The 21,261-nt window shown below is 49.1% G+C and overlaps 1 protein-coding gene across 2 annotated transcripts in view; it reads right to left on the minus strand.

Annotated features, from left to right (window-relative positions):
- Positions 1-21,261, minus strand: part of LOC146347748 (ADAMTS-like protein 2) — a 42,772-nt gene that overhangs the window by 20,815 nt on the left and 696 nt on the right. For both annotated transcript variants that reach the window (XM_084851268.1, XM_084851269.1), the window contains exons 2-6: positions 17,520-17,662; positions 15,269-15,344; positions 5,149-5,251; positions 3,356-3,501; positions 1,468-1,591 (exon numbers count right to left, since the gene is read on the minus strand). In XM_084851268.1, the coding sequence (XP_084707394.1) occupies positions 1,468-1,591; positions 3,356-3,501; positions 5,149-5,251; positions 15,269-15,344; positions 17,520-17,662 (592 nt within the window). The remainder of the gene's footprint in view (positions 1-1,467; positions 1,592-3,355; positions 3,502-5,148; positions 5,252-15,268; positions 15,345-17,519; positions 17,663-21,261) is intronic.

A 21,261-nucleotide genomic window follows, 5' to 3' on the forward strand; every position in this document is an offset into this window, starting at 1 on the left:
AGAAAGAAGGTAGATGCGGGATACCACCTGGAAAGGGGAGACTACATTCTAAATACGGACTGTTGGAAGGTATGGTTTTATTTATTCTGTGTTGGTAGAAATTACAAAGAAGCATCCTTGGTATTTCTGAGGAGGTGGTAGCATGCGGGGCTCTCTGTTTCAAGTTAAAAGACGGACATATTGGGATGATTTTAAATAAAAACGAATGTAGCCATGCAGAACGCATGGTGCTCTATCCCCATCTAGTGTTGTGATGGTGTCTGGAAGACCCAGAGTGTGTGAGCCTGCTGCCTGACCAAGTGAGCAGCCCCATCTGCTTGTGTTCAAAGGAAGCACAGGGGCAGGGCTGTCTGGTTTCTGTGTTTCCACATGTGGAAGGTTCTGTGCAGAATCTAGTAGCTCCTGCAGAATCCGAATTCCTCCGTGTCATCTGTCTTTAATATTTCCTTGCCCTCTGAGAGAGAAAAACACAACGAGGATCTAATGTCTACACAACATAGCTTCATCTCCATGTGTTGCTTTCTGAGCCATGCTTCTGGCCCTCCACTCACGCTCCCCCCTATTGATACACTGCTACTGTCCTTCACTTACCTTTGCTGCCTCCTTCACTTACCCTCACTGCTTCTTGTGATTCTTACACATACACACGCACACACACACAGACACCCGCTGCAAAAACACAAGTATGAAGTGCAGAATAAAGTGTGCACATTTGCGTAAAATCTTCCTGATTTGAATCACTTCTAAGAGCAAAATCAGGGTTTCCATGGTACAAATTCTTTATCATGCCGGATATTAACATCCTGGAATTGAGGTTTCTCTATTAGGGCAAACCTCCACGTTACACACAAACACATGTTACAAAACCCCACCAGCGATTCCCTGCAAGAAAAAAGAAGCATTGGGGGGGGGGGCAATTTGAAGCAGAGAAGTGCTGGGTGCTTAACCCTTCTTCACCCTGCTGCTTTTCTGTTGAAAATCTCCATCCCAGCTGCTTTTCCCCTCCTGGGATTCTAGATGTGTGTTTGCAAAGGTAAACATACATGGGTAATGTAAACATAGAAGGGTAAACATTCCTAGTATTCCATGGGTGGTTTGAAGCAGGAGCAGAGGAGGGTAATTTTCATCAGAAAAGCAGCAGGCTGCTCCCTCCTGAAACTGAAGTAGCTTTTGGGGTTCTGTTTGTATGCAATGTGTAGTTCTGCTCTTTGATCACATGATTCCTTCATTCAACCCCACAGCTTCCAGCACAAGGCAGCAGATGAGCTCAGGAGCACCCAGATGTCTTTTAGACTAACATTTCAAGACATCCTACAAGCTCATCCTCGTCTTTTTGTTTGAGCCATGGGTTTGGGAGAGAGTCCCTATGAGAGCCCAAGAGGCTCCTTTGCCATTTTCCCCATCAGAAGCAAGTGGGCCACCAAAACGCAGCACAGGAAATAGCTCAATGCTGTTAGCAAAGTGTACCTAACTGTGAGATCCCCTTTCGGAAACTGCCTGAAACCCGGTAGCAAGTGCTTCCGTCTCCTCCACACACCTGACACCGATCCATCACCTGGGAAGAATGGAGGCTGCCGTCACACCCTATTGGCTGGGAGGGGGGAAAAGAGGCAGTCTTAGAGTTTGAAACCTTCTCTACGAACCAAATCAATAGTACAGGGGGGAGAAATTCAGGCCCAGGGCTCAAATCTGGCCCTCTGGGGTTTCCCAGGTGGCTGTGCCCCTTCTCCCTTACTACTGATCATTTAGTGGTTTCCCGTTTTTTGCAAGTTTTTCCCCATTCTAAAAGGTTGAAATGGTTACTTGGTTATTGGCAGGAAGAGCTTTAAGCTAAAACATGCTGGTACTTCTGGTGTTTTGGCCCAGCCCCCTTTGGCCCACCACTGGAATATGGCCCCCAAGAGCTTCTTTGAAATGGAATTCGGCCTTGGGCTGAAAGAGGTTCGATACCCCTGCAATGTAGCCTACTCATACCCCAGTGAAAACCCGCTGCTTCTGTGAAGCTTCTCACTCAACCCCTTTAACCTCTTTCCCAATTGGAAACAGACTGAAATATGTGTATAGCTGCATTTACTCACTTCCATGCTTTGTAACCCTCATTGCTCTTCCCCTCCCCACCTCCACTGCTCGAAACCGAGGGATAAATCCTATGGAGATAGTCGTCCGCCTCCAGACTTGGGAGGCAGACGACTATCCAATGCGGGGGGGCTGGAGCATGGAGACAGAACTCTCCTCTGGGCTCCGGCTGCTTTGCATGTTTGGCTAGACAGGTGATTTTGCCTGTCTAGCTGGGAAGCTTCGGAGCGGGACGGGGGGAGGCTGTGCAGTGCATTGGGAGAGGCATAATGCGGCTTCTGCAGTCTCTTCCTGCCCTCCCCTGGGACTGTCCCCCCTTTCCCCATCTCTGCGCTCCATTCCTGAGTACAGAGACACAGCCGGCATGGAGAGAACCACACCGACTACAAGGGGGCAGGGAGCGCGGTTTCTGAGACCGGTTCCCAGAAACTGAACAGTCCTATGGCCCTCTAGGAAGTGTCTAGTGGTCACCGGATGGATGGCTCCCTCCGACAGCAAGCTGCTTGGCTTATATTGCTCCGTCAAGTGATGGCACTACACTATACTACGATGATGCTATAAAAATAGTAGCATGCCCAGCTTCTTCTACCCGCTGCCAATAGCTCCTTCTCTCTCCTTTATCTTTGGGTTGCGCACCCTCCCTACAAGGTTAAGCCTTCAGGGTTGTTGCTGTTTTTCGTCTTAGTTTAGAAATGTACAAAATTATTCAGGGAGAACATGCAAAGTATCTGCAAAATTATGCACAGTGTGGAGAAAGTGGATAAGACATTAACTCTCTCTGATAATACTAGGACTTGGGGGTCGCTGAATGAATAGACTGGCAGTAGGACAAAGGAAAGCCCTTCACGCAAAGATGCTGGGCGCTGCCTCAGGGGGCTTTAAATGTGGCCTCAGACATCTCCACAGATGACAGCTCTGTCAATGGCCATTCACCATGGGAGCTAAACGGAAGCTGCAGAAGATGCGCACCTCTCAAGAGCTGTTGCTTCGGTGGGGGAGAAACAACAGGGAGGGCTCCTGCCTTCATGTCCTGTTTATGGGTTTCCCAGAGGCCACTGGCTGGTCACTGTTGGAAACAGGATGCTAAACTAGAAGGGTCTTTGGTGTGATCCGGCCAGGCTCCTCCTATGTTCTTTCCTGTGTTCCAGTCCTTGCCAGTAGTTTTGTCTGGTCAAGGAGCCTGCACATTCCCATTCTAAGTGGCATGCTAACTCCACCCGAGGCTAAACTATTAATCGCAAGCTAGTCCAGTCATCAGCCCCTCCTTCCAGTGTTATACCTCACACTCCCCACTGATGCAGACCCCTTGGTAAGTCCTGTCCTTGCATGATGTACCATCCTGGGCTCGTGCCATCAACTGCCTCTCTCCACTCCTGGTGGTGCACTGGAGATCACAAGGCTTGTTAGAGATGCTGGTGTAATCATCTGCAGCAAAACAGGGGAAGGCATGCAATGAGTGCTTCAGAGGGAGGCAAGACAGAAGCTCCTGCCCTGTAGATATTAATGGACAGAAGCTGTGTGCTAGTTGATCCTGCATTCAATTGAGGCTGCAATCCTGTACACCAGGGGTAAATGTTCCTGCCCCAGGGGCAAAATGGGAAACCCCTTCCCTGGAGGTCTGCCTCCTGGCATCATCACAGTCCTTTCTCTGTGCATGGGGGCATGGAAGTGATCGCTCCGTGCCTCTCTGTGCACAGAGAAAGGAAACCTTGCTCTTATCTCTAGCACTGACAAACTAGAAGGAAGAGGAGCTGGGAAGCTGGCGGGCCACATGGGGAACTCCAGTGTGCCAAATCCATAGGTCAGATGCCCCCCATCCCTGTGATGCACACTTACCTAGGAGTAATTTCCACTGAACTCGATATGACTTACTTTTGAGTAAACAAGCAAAGGCTTGCACTGTAAATGATTTAAAAATGAATTGCCACTCATTGCATTGCTTCTGCCCTGAATGTGGCCTAGAAATATTTTAAATAAATAAAATAAAAAACTAGGAAAATCCCATCCTGATTCTGGGTAAGGAAACATATTAGCCATATCTACACTACAGACCGAGGCTTTCTCGGGCTTTTATCATGGGGCTTTTATCCTGCAATTGAGATCACTCCCTCATGGAACTTTATGGGCTCTTTACATGACGCTGTGACCCTCCAGGGCATCTCCTGCACTAAATGCATTTCCTTCCATTTTTTAAATAGATCACAGATAATGAGCTATCAAATTACCCCATTGTGTTCCGCTTGAGTTCCCTCAGTGAAAAGAGGAAAGAGAGAGCAATGAAAGATAATGGAAGACTCAGATACAGGGAAAAGGAGGGGGAGGGGGGAGGGGGGAGGGTGAAAAAGGGAGTAGTTGTGATCCTACATTTAAAACGGAAGCAGAAAGCCCCATTTTATATGCAGGACTTTAGGCTGGTGTAGAGATGCCCCCACACAGGCAACATCTTTCCTATACCCACCCTTTGCCCATCTTAACTGGGGAAGGAGGAGTTTACCTTGGGTTTTAAATGTTGAATTTTAGGCTGGTGTAGAGATGTCCTGTAACTGATGTAAATGTCATTCCTTCCTCCACCCCAGGGTACGGCACAAGGTGTCTTGTATCTCCTTTAAAGTCTAACAGCGTTATTGTGGCACGCATATTCATAGTCTAGAACCTGCTTCATCCACAACAACAGTAACCGATGATAACGCAAGTCTTCCTAGCTATGGAATCCTCTCCCTCTAGATGTATTAAATTACCAAGCTAGGAAGACTGTGTTATCACTAGTTACAGTTGTTGTGAACAGCCTGTTCTCGCATTTTTCTTGCATTCCATGGCCCCACTGTTTACACTTTTTCCTCTATATCTCTGGGCATGTGAGTACACACACACCAACTGAGGATAATAACAGAAGTATCTAACACAATGGGCTTTAGTCCATGAAAGCTCGTGCCACAATGCATGTTAGTATTGAGAGGAGTTTAAGGTGGCTGTCCTCAAGGAATAAAACTCCAACAAGGACTTGCAAGTGCTTTCACGTCCTCATCCCTTGATATTCTGCAGCTTCTGATGAGTAATTTAGCAAAGACAAACCTGGATAAAGGGGCATCCAGTGATAATAGTGCTTCCCAAAGGCCTTGGCATCAAAACTGGCACACTGATGCTGCTTGAAGCTGGCTGTGTTGGCAGGGCAAAGCTGGAGAGAAAAGAAACTGAAGCTTTTCACCTGTTCCTCTTGATACAAGGCAGCCCCAGGGCCCAGGATTGTTCACACAGTATTTGCAAAAGAGCAAAAGGATTTTAAGATTTCCAGATAAAATACCAAGATTCAGGACCAAACTAGATGAGATGCTATTCACACAGTTAGCAATTGCATGAACGGCTTTTAAAAACTAAATAGCAGGTGTTGGTGGGTGGGGAGACTTAATCTGGATTGGGACCCTGGTGTGGGAGGGTCGGGGTGGCTTTAACTCTTTGCCACCCACTATAGTCCCAATCTGGATCAGACACCTGCCATTAGCATTGGAAGAAAAGCTCACATTCGCACCAATGGAAGCTTTACTTCCAATGCAAATAGTGTGTGTGGGGGGGGAGCAATCCAGATTGGACCAGCACATGTTAGGTAATAAAGCTTTTACTGCCAGTAACTAAGCCTCAGGAGAGGCATTTCAACCTTTTAGGGAAAAAGCTATATAAAAGGTGGGAAATCACCGATCAGTGGTTGGAGGAAATGGGGGGGGGGTGGCCCTCTGGGGAAACTGCAGAGGACTGGATTTGGCCACTGGTCCTGAGGTTCTGCACCCCTGTCCTATACCCACACTAGTGTCCTGATCTGAATTGGGGGCCCTGCACTTGCTATTTACTTTTTAAAAGCATTCATGCAACAGCTAATTGTGAGAATGATGTCTCTTCTCGTTCGACCCTCAGTTGTTTAGAAACTTTGAATGTATTTATTTTGCCCATTTCTAACTAGTTCAGTTTGCTTTACTTCTAGTGTGCTTGCTCTTACCTTTCTAAAAAGGGCTCTGCAACCCAAAATGATTTTATCTTTAATATTAAAGACATCATGGGATATCTGTGCAGTCACTGTGAGCATTGCTACATCAACAATTTATTGCTCACTCTTGATCAGTCACTCATGGAAGTTTGCGGGTCCTTTGCATGATGCCGTCAACCTCCAGGATGTCTCCTGTGCTTTCCCCCCTTTATCCCACTTCCGAAAAGATCAGAGATAAAGCAAGAAGGATGCTAATCCATTCTATCGGCTGTGTGTAATGACGGCAAAGTGCTATTATCACAGCACCATCTAGTGGCTTTAAAATGAAACACAGAGAAACATATAGAACTAGCCGAGGAAGGACTTTCCTTGATTCAAATCACATGTCTGCCCATGTACAGCTGCTGGTCGTAATACCACAAAGAATCCAGAAGCAGAAAGCCCCAGTAAGGGTGTGGGATTGCAGCCTCGTGTGATGAACCTCGGTGCTTCCTGTCTGTCCCTTCCATCGTCCTTCTGCTTGCCCTCCTTCTCCGTGTGCTGCATCAAGTGGGATTTTAATATTTCCCCACAGCAGATGAGGGAGGAGGGTGAATGGATGGACCCAGGAAGGAAAGAGGGATGTATAAAACACCTACCTGGCTCCGTGCCGGGCAATCCGCGGTGGGGGGGAGGCGCTTCGGTCCTCCCCCCCAGAATCCTGCCTGGCCGGCTCCGGCTGCCTGCAGCCGGACATCTGGCTGCTGGGCAGCCCTGCAGGGACGCAAATGGCCATTTGCATCCCTGTATTGAGCCGTGATAGGCTACATAAATATTTACGTAGCCTATCACGGCAGGGGGAAAAAGCCACCGCCATTTGCGTACGCTGGGGGCTTTTCCCCCCTGCCATGATAGGCTACGTAAATACTTACATAGCCTATCACAGCCTCCGCAGGGACGCAAATGGCATCCCTGTGTTAGCCGTGATAGGCTACATGAGTATTTACATAGCCTATCATGGCTACAAAGATGAAGCGAATGGCGGCCGCAGGACGGCCGCCATTCGCAAAGCAGCGCGGATGGAAGCAGGTAAGTGCTCCGTTTCGCACGCCTTTCGTGGGTTGGGGGAGCGGGGGCTTCGTTCCACGACAGATTTTGCGGGGGACAAACGCACTGGCATTCGGCCTCACCGAGATCTGCCATGGAATTCTCTGACATCCGTAGAAAGGGCAGGAACTGACGGCAGATGCACAATCTCCCACTGCCTTGACAACACTCAAGGTAAAAGCTGGATCTGCACAAGCAATGGAATAGGGTGGGAATTAGATGATATTTCCATTTTAATTGTATTTAGAAGCATGTATTCCCAGCCTTCCATTGCAATCACAACGCTCAGCTTAGCTTATGGGACAGAATCCTGAATTGGTATGACGGGCTGCACTACTTTAGAAGCCAGGTAGAGGATAACATTTCTACACATGATTAAAAAAAAAAAACTCAGGGTAGTAGAAAACTGGCATAGTAGACAGGAACCTGGGTTAAAACCTTTCTCCTTACAGTGCTAATATTCTTCTGGCAAGGAGTCTTTTTTATTTTGGGGAGGGGGCACATTAAAAAAAATGCTATCTGCAATCTGAAGTGGTTCAGTCCACTCTACCAGCAACCTCAAGACTGCACCACTTCATTTTGCTGCCTGACATTCCAGGTTGCAATCTCTCACCCACATTTTAAAACAGCTGTTATCTGTTGTATTAATTTCAGAGGCTGTGTCATGTAGTGGCTACAGTAGCCTCCCCCAACCTGGTGCCTTCCAGATGTGTGAACTCCAACTCCCATCATTCCTAGGAATGATGGGAATTGCAGTCCAACACATCTGGAAGGCACCAGATTGGGGAAAGCAGGGCTGAAGTGTTGAAGTTTTACTGGGGAGACTTAGGGCTCCTTCACACGGAGCACGTATCCTGCTATTGAGATTGCTCAGTCATGGAGGTTTGCAGGTCCTTTTCCTGACATCATTAACCTCCAGGGCACATCCAGAGGTATTTCCTGATTATTTTGGCCCCCAAACATCTGGAAATAATGAACCATTTTTTAAAGTCGGAATGTAACGTCATTGAAACAGCCACTAGATGGTGCGGTTTCATTGTGTTCTACGGAACCTTGAAAATTAAAAGTTTCCCCTCTCATGTGGTTGCTGTCTGGGAGCCCGTGATAAGGACATGTCAAGGTTGCCCCTGAGCACAGCGATTGTCTGAGGAGGAACCACAAAACATGGGGGAGGACATTTCCCAGGCCTGGACAGAGATGGATAGGCCTACTCCTCAAGCTTCAAAGGCACAGCTGGATGGAAAGGGCCCCTCTTCACCCATCCCGTGTGAGAGGTAGCGAACAGGGAGAAGGGGGGCTGGTAGAGCCTGAATTCTTAGACGCCAAATGCAGAGACAAGAGAGAAATGACAGGGGCAGAGCTTAGGCGATCTGCCCGATTGGCCCGGCGGGAACAGCTGCGCTTAGAGTCCTCACGAGATAGAGGTAGATAGATCCCCACCCACCCCTTAAGTTAGGACAGCAAGCTCGCCTGCTCCTCAAACAGTGGGCAACTTTCGTAGTTTTCCTTTGAACTCCCTGAAGGTATTTCCTTTGTAGACTGTGGGTCACTGACAATTAGCACCTGAATGACCCACTGAATTCAGTGGCTTAAAAAGCCTTGGAATTGAAGTCTCTTGTCTATGTTTTGATTTGGCTTTCGAAGTTTTATGGCAGGGGCAAAGGGAAACGTGACAGCTTGCCCACTGTTCTCTTTTTTTTTCTTCTTCTCTCCTCTCTTCATGTTTTTTTCGTTTTTCACTGACCGCGCTTGAGACAGCGCCATGGAACAGGCTTTGAACACATGGACGCAGGAGAACCAGGCTCTTTGTGATCAAGTCAATCATTTGACGGGTGTGGTGCAAGCCTTACAAGTGGCTGCTCAACCCCCACTGCCCCCAATCCCTCCCCGTTGAAAATGCCCAGTGGCGCTGCCTGAGAAGTTTGCTGGTGACAAGGGACTATTTCAAATTTTCTGCGCCCAATCGGAACTGTATATGCGCCTCGGGCCAGAGGATTTCCAGACGGACCAGATTCATGTGGAGTTTATCATTAACCTGCTTTCAGGCGTGGCTGCTAAATGGGCTTCAGCGCTTCTCCTCGCTAATGACCCCCTTCTGGCAGACTACCAAGGCTTCCTGACTGCTATGGGGGGACCTTCTGGTGACCCCCTTCATGCGGAGATGGCGACTCAGGATATCCACCGCCTCAAGCAGGGCAAGGACTCAGTTTCCAGCTCTGTGACCACTTTTCACTTGCTGATGCAGGATTTACAATGGAATGATACAGCTCCATTGGCCCAATTTTTGGATGGCTTGAATGACAAGATCTTAGATGAGCTAGTGTGGGCTCCACGTCCACCGACGCTGGCGGAACTCATCCAATTGTGTCTGCAGATTGACAAGCGGCTGGAAGGGCGCTGTCAAGCCAAGAAGGGCTCTGTTAGCTGGGATATCCCTCCTCCCCGCCCCGCAGCTGCTGCCCCCTCCCCCCTGCAGCCCTGCCGCAGGGGCAGAGGAGACCCCCATGCAACTAGGAACAACCTGATCCACACTATTGCTGGAAGAACTGGAGCGGTGGCGCGCTGAGTGGCGGTGCTTCAGGTGTGGAAAGAAGGGTCACTTTGTGAGATACTGCCATTCCTGACCGACGGTCCCACCCCCCTCCCCACCTCCTGCCCCCCAAGCCTGACTAGGCCACCCCCCAAGTCTGTTGGGGGCCTCCAGTGACGAGGCACCATCCACAACGGGGATCTGCCTTCCACACGTTCACCCCACCCGTCCCATCTGCTGCTGCCTGTGCGCCTCCATTCTTCTCAGTGGAGGCGGGGGAGATGTCATGGCGCTGGTGGACTCTGGGGCTACTACTAGTTTCACGGACAAAATGTTTGCTCGCCAACGCAACATTCCTGCTCTGCTCCTCCCTACCCCCTTGAAAGTGGAGACTATCGACGGCTGTCCTCTCTTGTCCGGAGCAGTCACTCGGATTACAACTCCAGTCACCCTACATACACAGGGGCACATTGAGCAGATTCAATTTCACCTGGCCAAGGTGCCCCAATACCCAATTGTGCTGGGCATATCCGGGCTCTCTAAACACAATCCTCAGATCTCTTGGGGGCTTCATCAAGTGTCCCCAGTTCTCTGCAGTTCTCCTCCCCCTACTGCCAACGGCATTGCTTCCCGGGAGTGAAGAGGGCCCCAGCTCAGGCCTTAACCCTTTCCTCTCCCTCCTCGTCTTCCCCAAGCATTTCTTCTGCTCCAGTGATCCTACCAGAAAAGTATGCGGCTTTCCGGCATGTTTTCGACAAGAAAGAGGCTGACCGTCTGCCCCCCCACTGCCCCTACGATTGTGCCATTAACCTGATCCCAGGAGCTACCATCCCGGCCAGCCGACTGTACTCTATGTCAGAGTCAGAACTCCGAGCTCTGTGGGAGTTTTGGGACACTAACCTGTGGCACGGTTTCATTCGCCCCTCCACTTCCCCTTCCAGCGCTCCTAAAATGTTAATGAAGAAGAAATTGGGGGAGCTCCATGACTACAGAAACCTCAATGCCATTACTATCCCTGACAAATACCCCCTCCCCCTAATCCCTGAGATGCTCAAGTGCCTGGGGTGAGCCAACATTTTCACTAAATTGGACCTGCGTGGCATCTATAATTTGATTCACATCCAGGAGGGGAATGAGTGGAAGACCTGTTTTGGAACACAATATGGATCATATGAATACTTAGTCATGCCATTCGGCCTAGCATCCGCTTCATCTACTTTTTCGCGTTTTATGAATGCCATCTTCCAGGACTATTTGGACACTTTTCTTATCATTTATTTAGATGATTTACTTATATTTTCTTTGGACCTCCACTCACATCAACATCATGTGGAAGCTGTCCTACAGTGCCTCCGGAAACACTGTCTCTTTGTCAAGCTGGAGAAATGTGCTTTTGACTTGACATCCCTGGACTACATGGGTTACATTATTTCAGCAGAAGGCATCAAGACGGATCCTGCAAAGGTCCAAGCTGTCCTCTCCTAGCAAGCTCCATCCACAAAGAAGGACTTGAAATGTTTCCTGGGGTTTGCCAATTTTTACAGAAAGTTCCTGCCCAGCTATGCAAGACTGACAACTCCTCTCACAGATCTCCTTAAAGGCAAGAAATCTCCCTTTCACTGGACTGCCTCTGCCCAACAGTCTTTTGAAGAGCTGAAAAGGCTATTTAGCTCAGAGCTGATCCTTTTACACCCTGACCCAGGGAAGCCTTTTGTAGTGCGAACAGACGCCACTGACTTTGCAGTGGGGGCCGTACTTTTCCAGCCAGGACTCGCAGGAGGTGAGCTGCAGCCTTGTGCTTACCAGTCCGGGAAATTAAATGTGTCTGAGCGGAATTATACTATCTGGGAGAAGGAACTGTTAACCATCGAGTCTGCCTTAGAGATGTGGCGTCATCTTCTGGAAGAGGCACAGCACCCAGTCGAAGTAAGAACTGACCATCGTAATCTGGAACATCTCCGGACAGCCCAAGCCTTAAGTCAGCATCAGATTAGGTGGTCTTTATTTTTTTCACAATTTAACCAAAGATCCACCACATGAAAGCCACCGACAACCAACAGGCGGACGCACTCTCCTGTAAGCCAGACCTATAGCCAGGAGGTGAGGAGAGCCGCTCCCCTGCCCTGATCTCCCCCCTGCCCAAAGTCTTGCAGCTGCTGTGGAACCTCACTCTTGGACAGAGCTCCTTCGCACCGACCAAGCCCGGGATACTTTTGTCCATGAAAAGGTGGAGAAACTAGGACAAGCAACTAGCGCCCCCAGGTCTACCCCCTTCTCTTTGCAAGGTGGACTGCTTTACCACTCACATAGGGTTTATGTGCCTTCCAAACGCCTCTGAGAAAGAGTCCTCCAACAGTGCCACGACTCCCCCACCGCTGGGCATTTTGGCTTCTCCTAGACCTTACATGGAGTTATGCGAGATTTTTGGTGGCCCCGAGTGTGTTGGGATGTCAAGACCTATGTCACCTCTTGTGATACCTGTCAACGAGCTAAAGACCCCTCAGGCAAACCCACTGGCTTACTCCACCCCCTGCCTACACCCTCGGGCCCTTGGAAGCTGCTCCCCCTGGACTTCATCACTGACTTGCCCCTCTTGCAAGGTAAGACCACCATTCTGGTGGTAGAGGACTTGTTTTCTAAGATGGCTCACTTCACCCCAAGCTCAGGGCTGCCTACGGCCAGGGAGACAGCAGAACTCTTTTTGTCACGTTTTTCGGCTGCACGGCTGGCTGGAGGGGTTTATTTTGGATTGGGGGGCCCGATTCACGGCTCATTTCTGATGGGAGTTGCTTGCTCAATGTTACACTCAGCCTTTCCTCGGCTCACCACCCCCAGACAGATGGGCAGGCTGGAACAATACTTACGCTGTTATGGAAACTACCAACAAGAAAACTGGTGTTCCCTGCTGCCTATGGCAGAATTTGCATACAACAATACTTGCCATGCCTCCACCCGCCAAACTTGTTTCTTTGCCAATTTTGGGTACCATCCCAAGGCATTCCCCTCCTCACTCGGCCCTGCCTTGGTGCCCACAGCCCATGAATTTTTGGAGGAATTGCACTCTGTGCACCACCTCTTACGGGACTACATCAAACAGGCGAAAGCAGCAAATAAAGAAACTGCAGATAGATGTCACCAGCCCGGGCCGCCCCTGCAAGTTGGGGACTGGGTCTGGTTGTCCACCTGGTTCGGGCACCTTTTCTGAGGGCGTCTGCAATACTTAGTGGACTGGAAGGGGTATGGCCCAGACGAATGTTCGTGTGAACTGGCTGAACATTTGCATGCCCCTTTGCTGCTACGCCGTTTCCACCGACAGTACCCCCACAAGCCCAGGATCCCAGAGGGGAAGCATGGGGGAGGGGCCTCATGGGGCAGGGATGATGTCAAGGTTTCCCCTGAGTGCAGCGATTGGTAGAATAGCTCAGAGTCTGAAGAGGAACCGCAAAACGTAGGGGAGGACATTTCCCGGGCCTGGACAGAGATGGATAGGCCTACTCCTCAAGCTTCAAAGGCACAGCTGGATGGAGAGGGCCCCTCTTCACCCATCCCGTGTGAGAGGTAGCGAACAGGGAGAAGGGGGGCTGGTAGAGCCTGAATTCTTAGATGCCAGACGCAGAGACAAGAGAGAAATGGCAGGGGCAGAGCTTAGGCAATCTGCCCGATTGGCCCGGCGGGAACAGCTGCGCTTAGAGTCCTCACGAGATAGAGGCAGATCCCCACCCACCCCTTAAGTTAGGACAGCAAGCTCACCTGCTCCTCAAATGGTGGGCAACTTTCGTAGTTTTCCTTTGAACTCCCTGAAGGTATTTCCTTTGTAGACTGTGGGTCACTGACAATTAGCATCTGAATGACCCATTGAATTAAGTGGCTTAAAAAGCCTTGGAATTGAAGTCTCTTGTCTGTGTTTTGATTTGGCTTTCGAAATTTTATGGCAAGGGCAAAGGGAAACATGACACCGCGGCAGGGGGGCTCTTTAGTGTAAAGGCAGCCCTAGGCTCAAATCCCTTCTCAGCTACAGAGCTTACAGGGTGACCTTGGAGAAGTCACTGTCACTCAATCTAAACTACCCCACAGTGTTATTGTGAGGATAAAAGGGGACAGGGACCATGCATACCACCTTGAGCTCCTTACAGGAAGGGTGGGAAGGCCAAAATGAAATAAAATATTTTATTTCTGAACGGTCATTGCAGTGAGGATTAAACAAATGCTTTTTCTCTTTGCTGTGCTCCCATGCTGAGAAATGAAGCAGAGTTTGCTCCTGAATTCTCAAACAGGTGGAAAAGCACTGTGGTCTATATCCATTTAGGTCTTCTAGGCAGCTTACAAACGTGTTTGAGTAAAGTTGCTTACAGTCTCTGCAGGGGTGGACTCCACATGTAAATCTTCCACCTGGGAAGGAATAGATTCCCTCGCCTTGCGTCTGAGATCTACTCAGGTTCTGGCTGTCTCTGGGCTTCGGTGGTGGGGAAAGAACCTTTCCCCCCGTCTGGGTTAGAGGTCAGGGCTGCTCCCGCCACACAGGTCTTCGAACAGGCAGCTGGCTTGATGGCAGCTAGAATTCACTCAGGAGGGCTTGATGGACTCCCCCCCCCCCCCGCCAATATCAGAGGTGGTTCTGGCTGTCTTTTTAAATAAAATGATCTGTGGGGACAGCCCCTGCCCTGCCGTAGGAGGCCATGACATGTATAGGCAGGAGCCGGAATGCTAGACCCCAGGCAGAAAGGCAGTGCTAATCCCCCGCTTACTCTGAAGATGGACTTGATGGATAAGCAAGTGGGGCTGGAGCTGCGGGGTGATGGAAGAGACAGAAAGGGGGGGCTTAAGTGCTCCTGCTAAACAATCTTCATTAATATCCCTGTCCCACACTATCCTTACACAAACCTGCATCCCCCGCACAGCCACATACAAAGATCTCTGTACATGCTTAGTGAACAGATGGTTGCGACTTGGATGTGGGGAAGCCCCAGTACATTTAGACACACCGGGGCTGAGCTCAAAAGGTTTTAAGAAATACTGGGTTACCCCATATTCCTTTGCATTGACTAAGGGAATGGGGAATTTGAGAAGCAGCCTGTACCCAACCAGGAGCTGTCTTTACTGTTCCTTTGTTTCCCCTGGAAGGCTGGGAATGGTTACTGCTAGATCTTCCAACAGTGAAGTGTAAGCAGCTGTAAGTAGCGTCTCTGAGCTACAACCTGGCAACCCCAATTACATGTTATCAAATTCTGCCAAGGCTGAATACCCAACCAATTGCTAGTTGAACTCATGCTTTATTTAATGCTCATGGTAGCCCACAGAAAGAACAAGTAATCCTTTAGGGTTTCAATAAAAATCTATGAGAGCCAATGTAGTCTAGTGGTTAGAGTGCTGAACTGGGACTGGGAAACCCCAGGTTGCAGTCCCCACTCTGCCATGAAGCTCACTGGGTGAATTTGGGCTAGTCACTGAGTCTCAGCCTAACCTATCTCACAAGGTCATTGTGAGGATAAAATGGAGACGAAGATCAGGTACGCTGCCTTGGGATCCTTTACAAGAGGCAAAAAGGTGGGATATAAATTTAACAAATAAATAAATAAATAAAATATGAGAGCTGATCTTACCTGTTGCTGGCACAGTTGGTAGTGCTTGGACTGACCCATGCACATGCTGCTGTTTGTCCCCTGAGATACATGTAGGCTGCAAAGAAAAGAGAAGCTTTCTTGCGGATGGAATGACTTCCATCCACAAGGCTTCCAGACGACTTTCTGCCTCAAGAGGCTCAGGGGGCCCGTGAGCTCTCCTTCTATACAGGGTATGAAACCCCCATTGCCACACCCATAATAACTTCTGCTGCCCTTCTTTATGAGTTCGCCAGTGCTATCGTACATGGATATAACAAAGCAGGAGAGAGGAGAAGTGTTTCACTCCAAAACTGAGATGGATGCAGTAGAGGCCGGTGGCTTTGGTGTCACTGGGGCAGTGAATCCGCTCTGGGTTTCAGTCAGAACTCTAAAGGAGCTATCCACGGGTGAAGCCGGAGCAGATGCACTGCTCCACTGACATCAGAGCCACCAGCCTCCACTGGATGGATGGGGGTGGGTGGGCAGAGTTAGCCTCAGGACTTAAATGTGAGCCAGAACTCACCAGACTGAAGCCCTGAAACCCGTTTTCAATCCTGGAACATGTTCAGAATGTCTCTGAACATGTGCCGAGTGCTGCTTCCTCAGCATTAAGAAACATTAGGCAGCACACATGCATATGAGATTAAGCGTAACTCAGGGCTTCCAAAGCAGAGGAGGCATCTTTTAGACGCACCAGCCTGGCGTTTTCCAGATACTAACAGTGCAATCCCATGCGTGTCTGCTCAGAAAGAAGCCCCACTGATTTCAAAGGAGCTGACTCCCACGGAAGAGAGTATAGGATTGCAGCCTAAGTACTGCCTGACCCCACTTTATCAAAACAAGACCCCCTTAGTCTAGAACCCCCACGCCTCCCCCAAAATACATTTCTAACACAACCGCTATTAGAGGGCCTAGAACTCTGGCCTATGGTGAGGAGGCAGCTCCCCAATCTCAAGTGAGGAAGCTGCCTGGAGGCCTGAGGTAAACCATCAACTGACTGGAAGGACAGAAAGCTCCTTAAGAATCTTATTTTGTGTGTCTTCTTTTAATGCTGGGGTGGGCAATTTGTGGCCCCTCAGCTGTTTTGGCCTACAACTGCCATCAGCCTAGCCAGCATAGCCAATGGTGAGAGATCATGGGAATTGTAGGCCAAAACGTCTAGAGGGCCACAAGTTGCACACCCCTATTTTAATGTATCTGAGACATGGAGTATTCCCTCCTCCCCTTAGCTAATACTGTTATTACATGCTGTCATCTAAACACTCTGGCGCATGCACACACCCACACCTATTTATATATATATATATATATATATATATATATATATGAGGACAGAGAGAGAGACACACACACACACTTCTTTTTTTGAAGATGGGGTGACTGGAACTATAAGTCATAGGGCTGTTTTGTGTGTGTGTGTGTGTGTGTGTTTTTAAAGAGACACTGGTGTGCCTTGTCAACAGCACAATTTATTTCAAAGTATGTTGGAGAATCACTGCCATCTCCAGATGGAAGGCACCTCAGTATATCCGGACCCTAATTATGCAGCCAGAAAAGGAGACATTTTCTCCTGCTGCCCCCCGCTCCTTCTGACAGAAGGAAAGAGGAAAGGAAGGGGGCCTTGTTCAGGCTTCCTCTGCTCAGAAGTACGTTCATGCAGAATAGAAAGGAGCGGGGGGAGACAAGCATCACATAGGGAGCTCTCGGATGCCAGTTCTCATTAGAATCGTGGGGTCGGGAGCAGCAGGTTAAAAGAGGTGCCTCTCCATGGGGTCTCATCCAACTTTTTGGAGTGGCGGTAGGGGCTTCTGCATAGCCCTTGCAGGCCAACTGGATGGAAATTTGAGTGGGCGAGCTGAGGAAGAGAGAGGATGCTGGAATTCATAAGAATGAAACTGGTCACCATCTTTGTGCAACCGCCCCCTGCCACTTCCCCCCAACCCCCACTTCCCTTCAATTAGGGAACTAGCTCAGGATGTTAGTTGCCATACCTCGGGAAGATGAACACAGAAGCCTGTGGGGCCCAGGGGAATCCAATGGCATGAAGAGGAGAAGGGGTGCAAACTAAGAATCAAGAAATGGAATTAGAAACTGGGCCAAAGGGAGAGAAGTGTGACTTTCGTAAGAACCTCTGCTACCTGCCATTTATTTCTTCTTCTTCTTTACTGCTGACTTTGCTGCAGATGTAACATCAGCTGCTTCAGCTATTTTGTCTACTGTTGACATCAGCTGGCCTTGCTTGGTTACTTACCGCTGCCGTAAGCAGTGCCTCTCCCGGGACATCACACCCCCTCCACAGGTGCGGGAGCATGTGGACCAGGAGCTCCATTCCCCCCACCACTTGGTAACCTCTTCGTTCCAGGCTCCAGCTCCTTCTGCTGCCTCACTACTGTCCTGACAGAAACAGGGAATGGTTAGCTTGAGAACTCCAGGCCCACCCCAATTAACTGGGCTGCCTATTCGCTACCATGCCAGGTTTAAAGTTTTACTGCTAGTGTATAAAGCCCTGAACAACTTTGGACCAGAGGGCCTTCTCCTTTATCAACCTGCCCAGTCACTGAGGTCAACAGATGGGATGTTCCTGGTGGTTCCACAAGGACCTATAACCAGGTTGGAGTCTACCGGAGCAGAGCCTTCACTGTGGTGGCTCCCTTTCTGTGGAACTCCCTGCCTCTGGAGGTCAGGCAGGCATCAAAATTGTGCTGTTTTTGGCGCCTGCTGAAGACATCTTTATTTCAACAAGCCTTACTCAATTGACCAGCCACAGCTTTTATTGGTATTGTTTTTAAAAACTTTTAATATGGTGTTTTATTCCTTTCATCTTTTATTTTTCAGGGCTCCAGAATCTGTTTAGATATAGAGTAGTATATAAATGTTGTAAATAAATAAATAAGGGTGCAATCCTATGGCTGCTAGACAGTGGTTAGACAGCCATAGGATTGTTTGATTTTTGGGAACCAACCTCAGAGCCTGCGCTCTGAGGTTGATTCCTGGAAAACTGCCTCCCCACCCCCTCTCCTGCTGCCTCGTAGGCGACATGGATCGTCCCTGGGCTCCGGGCTCAGAAGAGCAGCGTAGACTTGGGCAAAAGGGGGCGTTCCTGGGGATGGGTGGGGAGAAGTGCCAGCACGACGCTTCCTATGCGTCACCCGGCCTCCCCCCCACGCTTCAAAGTCCCATGGCTAGACAGCCAAAATCGGCCGTCAAGCCACGAATGCAGGGTGGCCAGGGCGCAGAGAAGATGTGTAGCCCTTTACTGAAGAATGGTAAAAACAGATTGTCCTTTGCTGGAACTCCCATAATGCTTGTTGTTCCAATCCACTTGTAGGTGGAATGGTTTTTCTAGAATTCCATAATACTGCACCGGCACTCTCAACCTGTTCTTTCATGGCCATTTGCACCAGTAATATTGAACCCATACAGATTGCCTGATGCACTTTACATGTGGCAAGCCCCTCCATACCACTTGGCAGGAAGATACAGACAACCAAGCCACCCTGAGATGAGGATGCTTCCCCCATGGTAGTCTGGTTATCTGCATGGGCTTGTCACAGGTTCCGTGGACAAGATATTATCAACAAAGCAAGATGGGAGCTGGATGGGTAACCCGGACTTCACTAAACCCGCCTTCTTAATCCCTCCAAGAGCACACAGCAACTGGGATTTACCAATGTTCCATCACTGTTTGGAAACACACCCACCCACCTGAAGTGGGTGTTTTGTCTTCAAACACACTAGACATGCACCAAGGAGTCACAACCAATCGCTGTTCCTGCCCACATGTCCCTGAGTATTTTGAAGATAAACATCTCCCTTCCCTCTTTATGCATTTAGTGTGATGAATGCTGGTGTACTCTGGTTGTCAAATGAAGTGTGAAGCAGCTCCAAATCTTTCCCCAAACCCAAATGTGTTTGTTTTGGGTCTTCTATCTTTCAAGATCCTGGCTCACATCTCCTTCCCCACAAGCTCCATTGTGTCAGACAATACTGAATGTGTAATAAACACATGTTTATAATGGGATCACATCTCCTTCCCCCAAAGCTCCATTGTGTCAGACAATACTGAATGTGTAATAAACACGTGTTTATAATGGAATGAGAGTATGGCCATAGTGGGCTATAGCACAGCACAGTCCTGAAGGCACACTGTGCACCTTGAAAAGATTCACCAGGGTGGGTGTTTTTGAAAAACAAATAATTAGAGGATCCTGTGAGTCTCTGGGTGAGTCACAGTTTCCCATAAGAGCAGGTAATTCTGCTGTGTCCCTCCATCAAGAGTGACTGAGCATTCCAATCTCACATGATGTGGAGTTGCATCAGAATTACCCACTCACAGAGGAGGTCACCCGCTGTGTCTCTATGTGAGTCAATGCTGTGAGCGTGCCTCCTCCCACTCAAGAGGCACATCCACCACAGCAACTCACACAGAGATGCAGGGGATTACTTCCCTTTGCGGGTCAATAGCTCTGCTACATCTCAGTGTGGGCACTGTAGGAAGGCAAGATCCAGAGCAAAGGAAATGTTGTGTGGTGTAAGAGATAAATGTGTGTCCAATTTCAATTCAGAAAATAATACGTCTCCTCAGCTTCCAGGAGCTTGGGGGACAGACGCAGAGGAGAACGTTGCGACCTAGGCCTCATTTGGGAGGGGGTAATGATCCTTCCTGTCCTGGATGCATAGAAAGATGTGTCCCTCCGGCTATTCACGGTGAGGAAATAGCAGAGGGTTCCTTGTAGGCCTCTGAGAAACAGGGCCACAATGGGTTCAGTGACCCATGAAATCGGGGAGGCTCAGGCAAGCTGATTGAAGTTGGTGGGGGGGGGGGTTGCCTCCTCTGTTTATAATGGCAGAGGCAGGGCTTGCTGGCCCGGCCTCTGAATGGGCGTTCTGCAAAAATGAGGAGGATTTGACAGGGGAGTTTTTACAGCTGCAGGGAGACTAGTGTTATTAAAGAGCACAGAGCTCTAATTAGAGCTTCTCTGCAGGTCAGAAGGTCTTTGCCTCCCTCACAAAACATGGAGTGAATGGGCCATCCTCACCCACCACTTGCACTTAATGGTAAAATTGGGGCGGGAGGGGTCGGTGGGCCGGGGATTCGCTTTACAAATGCCCTAGGGACAGGGAGGCCCAGAAGAATGCTGTTTGGAAAGAAAAGAAAAAGACAGCAATACTCTTTCCCTGGTAAGCAGTTTGTAGCTGATGTTTCAGCTTCCCCAGTGAGCAAGACATCTCTAAGGGTGCAATCCTATGCATGTTGAGACAGAAAAAAAAGTCCTACAACTCCCAGCATGCCCCAGCCAGAGTAGTAGGACTTTTCTTTGTCTCAACATGCATAGGATTGCACCCAAATGTGAATTAGTGGGACTGCGTTTTAATGCCCCAATCCTAAATACGTTTATGTGGAAGTGAAAGCAATGAACATGCACAAATTTTGGCCCTGCATGTGAATCTTCTCTCCCTTCCCTTGTAATTTTGCTTCCCAAAGTGGCTGTGCTGCACACACTGGGAGGTGTGTCCCAGAATCCCTTGCAACAGCACTCTAGACATTGGCTCTCGGTTCAAGTGTGCACAAGCCAACACCTGCTTCACAACATCCACTGCAACATTACGAGGGATCCGGGCAGGCTTACTACTGGCAGCCACATGCACATAATGTACTGAAAATATGGGCACAGTGGCAATGCATATAGAACAACACATGTGAATTGCCCTTACTTCCCCATAACGCTTTTGGGATCAGGCTATCAGGTTGTCCAAATGCGATCCATCTAATTCACATTAACAGCCGCTGGTTACTTTGGACTCTCCGTTTTCATACCAGATTCCCCAAATTGGGGTTTGCTTTTCCCAAGTCTGTAATTCAAGTGCAATACTAATGCAAGAAAAGCCTGCTCTCCCGCATTAATGGCATTTACACGTGCGCACAATAGCGGGAGAGAGGATCAACGGCGTTTGGAATGCCTTGTGTGAAAACGCCTCGAGTCAAAAAAGGC

Source organism: Heloderma suspectum, chromosome 4 (assembly GCF_057233095.1).
Source record: "Heloderma suspectum isolate Gila_16-S chromosome 4, 16-S_ref, whole genome shotgun sequence".
NCBI lineage: Eukaryota > Metazoa > Chordata > Lepidosauria > Squamata > Helodermatidae > Heloderma > Heloderma suspectum.